This window comes from Salvelinus sp. IW2-2015, linkage group LG12 (genome assembly GCF_002910315.2).
Source record: "Salvelinus sp. IW2-2015 linkage group LG12, ASM291031v2, whole genome shotgun sequence".
Taxonomy (NCBI): domain Eukaryota; kingdom Metazoa; phylum Chordata; class Actinopteri; order Salmoniformes; family Salmonidae; genus Salvelinus; species Salvelinus sp. IW2-2015.
This window is the reverse complement of record NC_036852.1, coordinates 11340773-11355513: the sequence shown is the minus strand read 5'-3', so window position 1 is coordinate 11355513 and position 14741 is coordinate 11340773. Positions and strand designations below refer to the sequence as shown.

General features: G+C 42.7%; 1 protein-coding gene across 6 annotated transcripts in view; it reads left to right on the top strand.

Annotated features, from left to right (window-relative positions):
• LOC111971036 (uncharacterized) overlaps positions 1 to 14741 on the top strand; it is a 27326-nt gene extending 12585 nt beyond the window's left edge. For 3 of the 6 annotated variants that reach the window (XR_011480687.1, XR_002878208.2, XR_002878206.2), the window contains exons 2-5: positions 11732 to 12050; positions 12435 to 12701; positions 12778 to 12928; positions 13244 to 14741. Coding sequence is in view for 1 of the 6 variants with exons in the window: in XM_023997845.2 (XP_023853613.1) it covers positions 11750 to 12050; positions 12435 to 12701; positions 12778 to 12812 (603 nt within the window). In the remaining 5 variants the exon portion in view is untranslated. The remainder of the gene's footprint in view (positions 1 to 11731; positions 12051 to 12434; positions 12702 to 12777; positions 12929 to 13243) is intronic. The other 3 variants (XR_002878209.2, XR_002878207.2, XM_023997845.2) reach the window with 2 other exon arrangements.

Below are 14741 nucleotides of genomic sequence, written 5' to 3'. Positions count from 1 at the left end.
CCGCGCATCCTCTGAGTACACGTCCTGGTAATCCGTCTGGCCCCGCAGCCTTGTGAATCTTGACCTGTTTAAAGGTCTTGCTCACATCGGCTATGGAGAGCGTGATCACATAGTTGCCCGGAACAGCTGGTGCTCTCATGCATGCTTCAGTGTTGCTTGCCTCGAAGCGAGCATAAAAGGCATTTAGCCCCTCTGGTAGACTCGAGGCACTGGGCAGCTCGCGGCTGGGTTTCCCTTTGTAGTCCGTAACAGTTTGCAAGCCCTGCCACATCTGACGAGCATCAGAGCCTGTGTAGTAGGTTTCAATCTTAGTCCTGTATTGACGCTTTGCCTGTTTGATAGTTAGTCTGAGGGCATAGYGGGATTTCGTTTAAGCGTCCGGATTASTGTCCCGCTCCTTGAAAGCGACAGCTCTAGCCTTTAGCTCGGTGCGGATGTTGCCTGTAATTTTTTATTTTTTTATTTCATCTTTATTTAACCAGGTAGGCTAGTTGAGAACAAGTTCTCATTTACAACGGCGACCTGGCCAAGATAAAGCAAAACAGTGTGACACAGACAACAACACAGAGTTACACATGGAGTAAACAATAAACAAGCCAATAAGAACAATAAACAAGTCAATGACACAGAAGAAAAAAGAAAGTCTATATATAGTGTGTGCAAAAGGCATGAGGAGGTAGGCAATAAATAGGCCATAGGAGCGAATAATTACAATTTAGCAGATTAACACTGGAGTGATAAATGAGCAGATGATGATGTGCGGCTAACTAGAGATACTGGTGTGCAAAGAGCAGAAAAAAATCAAATAAAAACAGTATGGGGTAGTAGTTCATTGGGTGGGCTATTTACAGATGGACTATGTACAGCTGCAGCGATCGTTACTGCTCAGATAGTTATGTTTAAAGTTGGTGAGGGAAATAAAAGTCTCCAATTTCAGCGATTCTTGCAATTCTTCCAGTCACTGGCAGCAGAAACTGGAAGGAAAGGCGGCCAAATGAGGTTGTTTTGGGGATTATCAGTAGATATACCGCTGGAATGGTGTGCTACGGTGGTGTTATCGTGACCAGTGAACTAAATAAGCGGGAGCTTTACCTAGCACTAGACTTATAAATGACCTGGAGCCAGTGGGTCTGGCGACCAATATGTAGCGAGGGCCAGCCGACTGAGAACAGGTCGCATGGTGTTTGTAACAAAACGGATGGCACTGTGATAGACTGTATCCAGTTGCTGAGTAGTATATGGAAGCTATTTTGTAGAATGACCATCCGCGAAGACGAGGATAGCGTAGAATAGTCCGTTTGCTAGTAAGTTTGGCGCGTGAGTGAAGGAGGCTTTGTTGCGAAATAAGCCATTCTAGATTTAATTTTGGATTGGAGATGTTTAATATGAGTCTGGAAGGAGAGTTTACAGTCTAACCAGACACCTAGGTATTTATAGTTGTCCAGATATTCCAGCGTCGGAACCGTCCAGGGTGGTGATGCTAGTCGGCGAGCGGTGTCGGCAGCGAACAGATTGAACAGCATGCATTTGGTTTTACTAGCGTTTAAGAGCAGTTGGGCCACGGAAGGAGTTTGTATGGCGTTGAAGCTCGTTTGAGGTTGGTTAGACAGTGTCCAAGGTAGGCCAGAAGCATACAGAATGGTGTCGTCTGCATAGAGTGGATCAGCCCGCAGCCCGCAGCAAGGGAGTACATCATTGATATACACAGAAAAGAGTCGGCCCGAGAATTGACCACCTGTGGTACCCATAATAGAGACTGCCAAGAGTCCGGACAACATGCCTCCGATTTGACACACTGAACTCTGTCTGCAAGTATTGGTGAACCAGGCGAGGCAGTCTTAAAAAAACCCAAGGCTATTGAGTCGCCGATAAGAAAACGGTGATTGACAGAGTCGAAAGCCTTGGCCAGGTCGATGAAGACAGCTGCACAGTACTGTCTTTTATCGATGCGGTTATATACTTAGTTACCTGAGCGTGGCTGAGTGCACCCATGACCGGCTCGAAACCGTGCACAGCGGAGAAGGTACGGTGGGATTCGAAATGGTCAGTGATCTGTTTATTAACTTGGCTTCGAGACTTTAAAATAGCGGCAGGATGGATATAGTCTGTAACATTTTGCTAGGGTTCACCCCTTTGAAGAGGGCATGACCGCGGCAGCCTTCCAATGTTTAGGGATCTCGGACGTTACAAAGAGAGTTGAACAGGCTGGTAAATAGGGGCTCTGGTTGGTTATGTCATAGTGGGGAGGATCGTCGTATGCACTTATGAGGAAGCTGCGTGACTGAGGTGGAATACTCCTCAATACCATTCGAGGAACCTGGAACAATTCCAGTCTGCTAGCAAATCATTCTCTAGCATCGCAACCGCATCATCTGACCACTTCCGTATTGAGCGAGTCACTGGTACTATCTTCTGCTTTAGTTTTGCTTGTAAGCAGGAATCAAGAAGATAGAATTATCACAATTTGCTAAATGGAGGGTGAGGAGAGCTTTGAACGCATCTGCTGTGTGTGGAGATAAAGTGTTTACGTTATCTTCTTCTGGTTGCACATGTGAAATGCTGGTAAAACAGAGGTCAAATAGATTTAAGTTTTCCTTACATTTTTAAGTTTTTGGATGAACATTTCGTTTCTCTGCTTGGCCACGGTTTGTGGTGGTAAATAGACAACTATGAAAAATATAGATGAAAACTCTCTTGTGTACAGTGTTCTCCTTTTGAGCTTGCACCGCGGGACTTAGAGTACCCAGCGTTATAGGTCATTGCTCCAGACACCACAAGGGGGAGTAGAGCACTCATTATGCATTTTGGTCCCAAGGTTTTTATATGACCAATCTGTCGAGTAGTTCCAAAGACGAATTTTGACGTGAACCACCCGTGGTTTCTGGCGTTCTTCAAAAAGATGGTTCAAAACATTACAGTGGAACCAAATTATAGTTATGTATAACGTCATAACAATTCAAGCAAACAATTACAATTGAAAGGAATATGTTAATGTGAGTCAAACGTTTGTGCATATTTTTTTGTCATAAAGTTAATTTACGAAAATTGCTATTTATCAAGTTATCTGACTAGCTAACATTAGCCAGCTAGCTAGTGTTGGAAATGAATTTGTAATTCGTGTTGTTGATGTTTAATTGAGAAAACAGCAAAGGTTGTCTGTGAAACTGGATGTAAAAATTAGCTAGCTAAAGCATTTCTGAAATTAATATACAATTGTGTAAGCTTGCCTTGCAATGCAGCTGAAATAACATACTAGCTAACAGTTTACTTGCTTATTGTTAGTGGAGGATAAAATAACTGTATGCCTTGGATGTGTAGCTAGCTACAGTATGTAGCGATCTGTGTATGGACCCTAAACGTTAGGTTCTATAACTAATATTCATACCGATCTATGAACCTCAGCTATCATAGTTGTATCAACTCAATTCTGATATGGCATTAATGAAGCCTATGGATAGAGTAGAATATAATAACTTTATTGTGCCAAGGATGCAAGTCCTATATACATATTACCATTAATCTGAGGACACAGGATAGTATTTCAATGAGATACTTAAATTCAACCAGTGGAGAATGAAACGTTTTATTGAATGGACTCATTATCCAGTGTTATAAATACATAAATGCATTATAATTATATAATTGTAATATTATAAATACAAGTTCAATCTGTACATCAATGCACATATGGTGTGCATTATAAACGAGGAAGAAAGACGAGGTGGAGAGAGGTGTAGAAGACAGAAAGGAAGAGTAAGAACAGCGGCAGACACATATGATTCATGAATTACAGTGCTACCCTAATATTCTCTCAGTTCATCACAATTCGGTGTTCCTAACACCCAGTTGCCCGAAGGTTATCTTAAGAGCGGGGAGGTGGCGATGACGGGACTGGCTTCCTCTCTTCACATCAAACATACCTGCAGACGAGTGACAATGGATAGAGAGAGAGCATGATTAAGCCTTGTTTTTTTATTCTAACACGGTCAGTCATCATAATCAGGATAAATAATATTATGATATACGGCTCCACGGCGCATTCAATGAACTAGTTTTTATTCAAAAAGAACGTTGTTAAAATGTCATGTGTCCAACTATCTAATGTACACAGAGTTCAGAGCACTCTCGTCTGAGTGTACAGACGCAGAATAAACTTTACGAGCACTCAACACACGTTGAATATGGCCGGTGTCAGTAAACATCGGGAAAAAAGCGTAATTAAATTGTTTCCAGCAGCACATTTACAGTCGCCAACGCTCTGGTTAACACGAAAAGCCTTACCAGCTCTGCTAGGTGAGTAAAATGGTCGAGTGGTCTCATTTGTGTTCTGTAAATCAAATCAAATCAATTTTATTAGTCACATACACATGGTTAGCAGATGTTAATGCGAGTGTAGCGAAATGCCTGTGCTTCTAGTTCCGACAATGCAGTAATAACCAACAGTAATCTAACCTAACACATTCCACACTTACACCTTACACACACACACAAGTTAAAATAAATAAAGATAAAAAGTACATAAAATATATGAATGAGTGGTGGTACAGAACGGCATGGCAGATGCAGTAGATGGTATAGAGTACGGTAATACTATGAGATGAGTACTGTAGGGTATGTAAACATAAAGTGGCATAGTTTAAAGTCTTGGTACATGTATTGCATAAAATGGCAAGATCAGTAGATGATATAGAGTACAGTATTATACATATGAGATGGGTAATGTAGGGTATGTAAAATTGTATTAAGTGGCATTGCTTAAAGTGGCTAGTGGTACATTTTACATAATTTCCATCAATTCCATTTATAAAGTGGCTGGAGTTGAGTCAGTATGTTCGGCGCCGCTAATGTTAGTGGGTGGTTTAACAGTCTGATGGCCTTGAGATAGAAGCTGTTTTTCAGTCTCTCGGTCCCTGCTTTGATGCACCTGTACTGACCTCGCTTCTGGATGATACGGGGTGAACAGGCAGTGGCTTGGGTGGTTGTTGTCCTTGATGATCTTTATGCCTTCTTGACATCGTGGTGGTGTAGTGTCCTGGAGGGCAGGTAGTTTGCCCCCGGTGATGCGTTGTGCAGACCTCACTACCTCTGGAGAGCCTTACGGTTTGTGGGCGAGCCAGGTTGCCGTACCAGGCGGTGATACAGCCCGACAGGATGCTCTCGATTGTGCATCTGTAGAAGTTTGTGAGTGCTTTGGTGACAAGCCAATTTCTTCAGCTCCTGAGGTTGAAGAGGCGCTGCTGCGCCTTCTTCACAACGCTGTCTGTGTGGGTGGACCAATTCAGTTTGCCTAGTGTGTACACCGGAACTTAAAACTTTCCACCTTCTCCACTACTGACCCGTCGATGTGGATAGGGGGTGCTCCCTCTGCTGTTTCCTGAAGTCCAACATCACTCTCTTTGTTTTTACGTGAGTGTGAGGTATTTTTCCTACACCACACTCCGAGGCCCTCACCTCCTCCCTGTAGGCCGTCTCGTCGTTGTTGGTAATCAAGCCTACCACTGTAGTGTCATCCGCAAACTTGATGATTGAGTTGGAGGCGTGCATGGCCACGCAGTCGTGGGTGAACAGGGAGTACAAGAGAGGCTCAGAACGCACCTTGTGTGCCCAGTTGTAAGTAGCTAGCCAGCGTTAGCTTGGGCTTGACTGTCGTTGTAAGGCCAGAACGCTCAAATCAACCCTACTCCTCGGCCCGAACGTCCAGTGTGCGCTCCGAGAGCGAAACGTTCTGTATTTACAAACTGACAATCTGACAATGCTCTGAATTTATGAACGTCACGTTGTACAGCGCTATATTTTCTGTTCTATCCTAACGGAAACTCAGAGGGTTTTTCATTTTTCATGGAGTAGAAACATCATAATATTAATCAAATTAATTAAGCATACTTGAGCATAGCTATAGCCATCAGCCGCCATGGCATTTCTCGTAAAAAAAAGAATATATATATATACACACACAGTACCAGTCCAAAGTTTGGACACACCTACTCATTTCATTAATAAAATATAGATAAAAATACTCTTTCAAAATGCAGATGTTGATTTAGTTATAGATCCATAACAAATTACTATGGGAATAAATATCACTGATTTACAGAAATATTGTAACAAAAGTTGTCTAATGAAGGCTAACAATTTAGAGTCCTCCAATCCTGTAGCCTACTCCAGACAATCACGTTGTACAGCGCCATATTTTCCATTCAATCCTAATGGAAACCCTTAGGGTTTCGTTTTTCGTTTTTCTCTGAATGGAAACAMCGTAATATTAATCAAATTAATTAAGTCAAATTTCTTAAAATCAATCCCATATACTATGTTAWTACAAAAAAGGTTTTAAATTCTCTGTTAATGCCAATACGGCATACTATCATGCTTCTCAAAGATGCTCTCTGGTGGTCAAACTAGCAATAACTTGCAGTAACAAGAAATGGCTGAGAATTAAATGACGTGCCACAGAATGCTGCAGCAGCACACAACTTTTAAAGGAGGAACCACTGTAGGTAGTTGGGTCTACAGCTATCATGAGCAGTGGTGTAAAGTACTTAAGTAAAAATACTTTAACATACTACTAGTTTCTTGGGGTGTCTGTACTTTACTATTTATATTTTTGACAACTTTTACTTTTAGTTCACTACATTCCTAAAGAAAATGCTGTCCTTTTTACTCCATACATTTTCCCTGACTCACAAAAGTACTCTTTACATTTTGACTGCTTAGCAGGACAGGAAAATGGTCTAATTCACAACCTTATCAAGAGAACATCCCTGGTCATCCCTACTGTCTTTGATCTGGCTGACTCACTAAACACATGCTTAATTTGTAAATTATGTCTGAGTGTTGGAGCGTGCCCCTGGCTATCCGTAAATAAAAATGATGCTGTCTGGTTTGCTTAATATAAGGGATTTTAAATCATTTAAACTTTTGATTCTTAAGTATATTTTAGCAATGACATTTACTTTTGATACTTAAGTATATTTAAAACTAAATACTTACTTTTACTGTGATTTTCACTTTTACTTGAGTCATTTTCTATTAACGTATTTCTACCTTTTCTCAAGTATGACAATTGGGTACTTTTTTCACCACTGATCATGAGGTACTGTGCCACAGGGGAGCAATATCTCGAGACTTCCTTAATATTAGCACACTAGCTGTTATTGACAAATAGACACACACCACCACCCCTCGTCTTACCAGAGGTAGCTGTTTTGTCTTGCCGATGCACGGAAAGCCCAGCGTCGTCGTTCAGCCACGACTCAGTGAAACATAATATATTACAGTTTATAAGATGTTCTGTTGGAAAGATAGTCTCAAATGGAGCTCATCCAGTTTATTCTCCAGTGATTGCACGTTGGTAGAACGAATGGTAGAGACGGGTTACCCACTGGCAGACAAATTCTCACAAGGGACTCGGATCTGCGCCGCTTTTTTTATTAGAGAAGAATTAATTCACCTTTTCAATGCTAGTTAATGATACTATAGTTATCACATTTTACGTTGGATTCATTAAGTAAAAAGCTAAGTGTTTTTATTTAAATTCTGGTGGCACTCTGCGCACACACCAGTGGCGTGTATTCATAGATGCCAAGGGAAGCCAGAATTCCCCAAAGAAATTACAACAAAAATTAATTTGTAAAAAATAAAATAATAAGAATTTATCTTTCGTCTCTCTGTGTTTCATAAGTGTTATTCAACAAGCTGAATGTATCTCACCGTAGAACGCATCAGAGCGAACAAAACAGTTATCTATTTGATGCTGTCTGGTCAAAATAGAGTATTACATTGTTGCAAGCATTTGGCCTCCCTTTATTAAATAATAGCCAACCAGCATTGAGCTAAACTGAGTTATCTCAGCTGTGAACGGTCATAGTGTGCCAAAAAAARGTATCAAAGGAAGCCAGTTTGGATTTGGCTTCAGAGCAATCACATCAGAAACCAAATGTCATGGAGATAGGGATTTGGACTTGTGGTTTTACTTAATTCTCCRTACTGCCCAATGATTATAACGGCGATTCTGATCCAACCATAAATTCATACATTGTGCCCCTGACCTGAGAGGATGGAAGTTCAACATGTAGCTAGATGTAGTATGCTAATGTTTACTAGCTGGCCTGGTGCATTGTTGCTCCTGAAATTAAGTTAGCAAGCAAGCATTTTAGCCAGGTAGCCTAGGACAACAAAAACTAAAACTGTGTACTGTATGAGAGAGTCATAGACTGTTTAGGCATCATGAAAGAGGAGGATGGCATTGGCGTTTCTACAAGTATGGTGAGTCAACATGTTTTTTCTACTTGCAAACACACACACACACACTCACACTCACACACACAGAAATCAGAACCATGGACAGCCACACCATATTTAGTTGAAGTTGATTGGACTAACTCGTTTTTGKTATCTTTTAGTTGTCACTGTATTAGACTAAGCATAGGTGATGAGATGATGTTGAAATGTTGAAGTTGAAATGGTGCTGGAATAGTGRAGGAAGCTCCTGTTTTCTTTACGACTTGCGGTAACTCTCTGGTTCTAAATGTATATTTTTTCCGTAGTCCAAAAATGTTGGAAACATGGCCTTGCTGTAGGTCATGTAACTGTTTGTTACATGCAATATGTTTTGTGGACATCACCGGACAGATGTTGCTCTCTGGTTTTGGAATGAAACAATTGTGTGGTTGAATTTATTTTGCCACTGTGTCATCTTATTGTCTTGGCCTTAGGCCTATATATCACGGTGTCAATGCGTATATGAACTAACAGGTTATAGAGCAAACAACGCAATTCMTTTTTGGGGGGGGGCTTGTCTTCCCCAGTGATTTTACTCACACACCACTACTAGGGTGATCACATTTAAAATACCCAAATGCAGGACAACAGGATGATTTTGCGGGACATTCCCTGGATATTTTWGCCTACATTATTAAAAACATTTGGCAGTTAGGCCTAATGTCCTCTTCAAGTTTAGCTGGATTTAAGCCAAAAGGATTTAAGAAATATGATTGGTTGACAATAGGCCTATCTATGATATTGGCCTACTTCTCGTCTTGCGCAGAATATCAAATCTCAACAACGATTGGAGAATTGTTTAACATTACCAGTAGGCTTAGGCTACCACATGCTTATGTTATATATATTTTGTGACTGCAAGAGACAAGTTGTAATGTGTGACTAAAATAAGAGACAAATTAACYTTTTTTCTAAATTAGTGTTGCTTGAATTTGTTGATAAAATGTCGGACATGATTGTTTTGTTGCRGGACAAAGGGTCAAAATGCATGAMTGTACCGCACAATCCGGGACATGTGGTCACCCTAACCGCTACTGGCACACACAAGCTTGTAGCTCTGGTCCAATGTTAAGCCAACTCTCAGAAGTTCAGACATTGAAAGTTCCTTCATACCATGCCAACTATTAGCCCGTACGAAGTTAAAAAACACCACCCCAATCCACTATTTAACCCAATCTAATCCTACTACAGGCCAACGGTCTGAGAAGACAGAAAACTACCACCAATCCCAAGTACTACCAATCCCAAGTACTGCAGCTGCCACCACAACAGCTATTTTCTGTGACTTACGTTCCATTTCTGCAGTTGACAACCATGGCTATGAATGCTAAGAAACCCACCTTACTGAAGTACATATTATTCCCATCCCTCTCTATTGGTCTCTGCCTACTTGCAGGAATCCTCTTAGGATCCCTAACCCTGTACCCATCTTCCTCTACCACTCTCTTCACTGCTTCAGCATACAACACCTTCTGTACTACTCTGACAACCTCATCCTGCCTTTCTCTCACTGGACACCTCCGATCTTCAGCCCCATGGCACCCCCACAGGTAACACACACAACTTTCTCCACCCATATTTCACATTCCTTCCTCTAATGCCCTCCTGCACACTTCTCACATCTAGGAATCTCCATCATACACACTGCTGCAACATGACCATAAGCTTGGCACCTAAAACACCATAGTATTTTCAGAACAAAATATCTCATGGGATAACTGACACATCCTAACTTGACCTTGTCGGGCAAAACTCATCAGGACAATGTCTTCTCCGTTTCACCATGCTCCACACCGGGTCTCCACACTGGCTTCACAGACACCAGGAATCTTCACTTTCAGCTGATCCTCCTCAACACTTAATGCCACCCCCGTTATCAATCCTTTCAACGGCGCCCTGCTCCGGAGAACAAAGCAAGTCACAGTTCTTGTCYGTGGTCGCGTTGTCCAGAGCGCACAGTTCCTCTGGACGGAAGGAACACAATAAATCATCACGAGTCCACTTTGTGTTACTTTCACCGACTCAACAGTCCCCAACCTCAGAATACAAGACAGAATACAAGGATCCATTCTCTCCACAAATCTAACTCCTGCTGGGCCAGTATCATCCTTGTCATAATTGGGACGAGGCTCGAACTCRGCAATCCTCACCGCAGGTACTTCATCCTCACTCTTGTCACGTTCAATCTCTGAACTACTGGCGCATGTATCCCTCTTTTTGCATTTGACACCAACCTTCCTCACCACACCGCTTCCCTCTACACTCAGTTCCTTCTCGACGTCACGTTCCATTTCCTTTAGCTCTTTMAAACGTTCTGTGTTATCCTCCATTCCATATTCACTAAAAACATATTCCCCTTTTTTTCTTGTCCGCCATCTTCTCCCTCATCAGATCTTCCAGAAGTCTTGTGCAATCCCCCACTCCATATTTATTCATAATATGTTCCTCTTTTTTTCTTATCCGCCATCTTCCGTTCCGTTTGCTCCCTTTCACTGCCGTATCTCTGGCCTAATTCAGATAATGCAAGATGTCCAGCGCTTCAAGCCAAGCCTCCTCCTCCACCCTCTCTCGCTCTCTCCCCAGCTGCAAAATTTAAGTCACATTTCGCGCCCTACACTTGTCTGTCCAATGCATGTAAACAACTATATCTGTCCCACTCCATAGCAAGCTGCTCTATCCACATTGATTGGTGAAGTAATTTAATGTGGCGCTAAATGTAAAAAAAATATATATATATATATAACGATTTCAGAGGTTTAAAAAGTAACAGAAAGGAACGATATAAACCTTTACTTGTTTTGGTTCAAACTGGTTCAGAACTTTATTTTGCTGGTTGGAACAGTACTGGAACGGAACCCMAAAAATAGTTCTGTTCAGAACGAAACGATTGGAAAATTATTTGGATTCCAACCCTTGGTGTAAACGGAAGAAGGACGCAAAACATTTCTTAAAYGGAAGCAAACGGAACGAATTGGGGAGGGACCTACCTGAATTTGTCCAATACAAACTAGTTTTAGTTGCAACTGTTTGGCTAATGATTACACCTTTGTTGTCACTGAAAAATACTCTCTTCTGCAACTATATTAAAACAGTGGACAGTAAGTGTATATTTTTTTTATGTGATATGAAGTAAAGGACTTTTATGTTTCTAAAACCGTAGGCCAATTGAGAATCGATTTAAGTTTAGATGGTGTGTTTGGCTGTTTTGGCTGCCAGAGACAATTTGCCTTTAAATAGAACATGTACTGTAAGGTAGTCTATTATTGGGCTACTTGTCAGTATTCCCCTAATGTAGATTCATATCAAAAGGCTCCATGTGCGATTCTCACAGACCTAGCATAACTATACAACTCATAACAGTGATTCTGATAAGAGTCTATATCGGTCCAACATATCAATATGCAATGCAGCCTAAAAAATAAATATGATCATCATACAAGTCATTTTTCAGCAGGTCTGGTTTGTGAAGATGGAGGGAGAGCATCCTCATGAGGAGAAGCAGACTGAAACTGCTTGCTGTGCATCCCAATGTCCCAAAGATGGAGAGGAGAGGCAGGGACAAAGGGCTATGTTATGGTCCATCCAGGAGGCAGTGGAGAGGCAGACCATGCAGATAGGAGTGTCCGCCTGTGGGGCAACGGCCGTAGTGGACGTCCTACAGGCCCTCGGCATCATTGTGGCACCCGAGATGGCTGACCGGTGTGTGCGGACGTGCCTGAGGAGGAACGAGGCGCCGCTGCCYGATTACCTGTTCTCCCGGAGCGAGGCTGGTACTGACCATTGACCGCTTACTGTCCTTGTTCTATTTAGCTAACAACCGTGCACTGTTTTCACAATAATCACCTGACCGCAAACTAACCTAATTACCACAATTTATGACAAGAATCTTTGGCCCCAACCCTGATTTGACTTAACACAACAGCCAACCACAACACTCATCCAGCAGTCTACTCTGACCACAACCCTTAGAACTTCCTCATTATACCACAATTTCTCTAACTGGACCACAGGCCCTCAACCATGACCACCAAATGCTCTGTTAACTGTGTTTGTGTGTATGTGTGCGTGCATGCGTGTTCGTGTGTTTCTGTATTTATTTTCCACTGTTGTATATCTGTGATGCACCCTCCTCTCTGTCTCTTCCCCTCTCCCAGGTGCCACACACGCACAGCTGATAGCTGGGGCGGAGCAGGCCAGTGGTGGGCGCGTGCTGGGTCGCCACTTCCCCCTCCACCCTCGCCGGCGGGTGAGGCTGGTACCCTGGCTGGCACAGTGGATCCAGAAAGGGGCAGTGCCCGTGGCCACAATGAACATGCAGCTGGCAGTGCCAGAGGGAGAGGAGGTTCCCGACGCATGGCACCACCAACTCATCTTTGGGGTCGGACCCGACACTGTCTATATGACCAACCCCCTGGATGTGGGTAAGGTGTGTGTGTGTGTGTGTGTGTGTGTGAGAGAGTATAGCCTGTGTGTGACTTCATGCATTCTATGTCCCAGTGAGTGAGCGGGAGGTGCATCAGCGACTGCAGTGAATCTGTGTTGCTGATACGTCGAGAGGATGTGCTGCTGAGATTGACAGGTGACACCCCTCTGTCTAGCCTATCAGACAACCAGTCTGACCCACGCTGGAAAGCCCTGGATGTGGAGGGTGAGAGAGAGATTTCACCGCTCTCTGTTACTCTGGTCATGTTCCCCTGCTCAGATGTTGCATGCATCAACCAATGGTTGTGTGCCACGTCATCGACTGTGTTATGTAAAATACCTATCCAGCCGCTTTAAGATCTGGCATGCGTCAGTAACGCCTGGGCAGAGGAAGGCGCCCTATGTTTGTCTCTCTCTCTCTCTCTCTCTCTCTCTCTCTCTCTCTCACTCTTTGTCTCAGAATAACACACAAACAATTTAGTTCTGCCAAAGCAGGATGTCAATGACGTGTGTGTGTGCGTGTGGTCCTTTACTCCCTTAGGTCAATTGAGGCAGATGATTCGTGAGGAAGACCATGATGATGAAGATCAGTTTAGGATGAGCCATGTCGTGATCCCTGCAGCGTACAGTTCAGGTGTGACAGTCTTCGCCCTCAGAGACTCAGACCAAGGACAGGAGCTTCTCCACACCCCTGAACTCCCTTTGCTTTGATATGGCTGGACAGTGGACACATCATTACCAAAAATCTTGCTGTGATTGGACAATGCATATTTGACCTTCCCGCTAYTGTTACATGTATTCGGTGAGGGGAAATGTTCACAAACTGGTGATAGAAATGTCATTAATAGTGCTGACATGGTTCCTTATTCTACAGGTAAGAGAGGCTTGTCTGTTCTACATAATATATTTCTATCTGAACATCCCACAATGTTGCACCCTGCTGAATGTGCCCCAGGCATATTCAGTGAGGTGAAATACTCAAAACAGATATAAACTATAGAATTGATAGAGCTGACTCAATTTCCTATTCAGGCACAACTCATAATTCTGATATGTCTATAATATTGGCCAGTCATGTTGTACACAATACATTTTTATCTGAACGTTCAGTAACGTTACTCCGACCTGAACGAGGCCCTGCTGCTGTACAGTAGGATATCCGTCCCTGACAGTAATACCTTGTTTGAACACTTTTCTGGGTCGTATTCACTGACATCAAGCAGAAGAAAATTAACCGAAACAGGGAGTGACTCCCTGAACTTACCCAATAACAAACATTAATTTTCCTTTTCCATTGCATAACGTTTTGCTACAGTATGCACTAATGAATACGACCCTGATCTTATGTGTGTGACGTTAAGAATAGCCTACTTGATGAATGCCCCTGCACCAGTGGAGGCTGCTGAGTGGAGAACGGCCCGTAATAATGGCTGGAACTGCGCAAATAGAATGGCATCAAGCACATAGAAACCATGTGATTGATGAATGTGATACCATTACACTAATTCCGCTCCAGCCATTACCACGAGCCCGTCCTCCCCAATTAAGGTGCCACCAACCTCCTGTGCCCTGCACATTGAAATGGTGCACGGTTTGAAACCCTGTCTTCTGCAGCGGGACGATCAACCCTAATGCGCCACTCTGTGCAATACCAGATAAGCTAAATCATGTGGCACTGGAATGTAAATGTGATGCTGTGCTCATCTACACAGATAACGATTAGGTATATATCTGAGTGGGCTCATGATTTGCAGTTTTCTGTGCTCAAGATTTTTGGCTACCACTTATTTGGCCAGTTTCCCAGATACAGATTAAGCCTGGTCCTTGACTAAGAATGATGTTCAATGGAGATTCTCCATTAACAGTAGCAGTTGAGTCCAGGACGAGGCTTAATCTGTGTCCAGGAAACCAACCAAATATGAAACRATGTTTAAATCAATCAACGTGTATCTGTTGTCGTTCCAGGATGTGATGTTTGTCATGTTAACTCCCTTTTATTTGTAAGCTATCAAAATACATAAAGAGAGTTGCAAGATCTA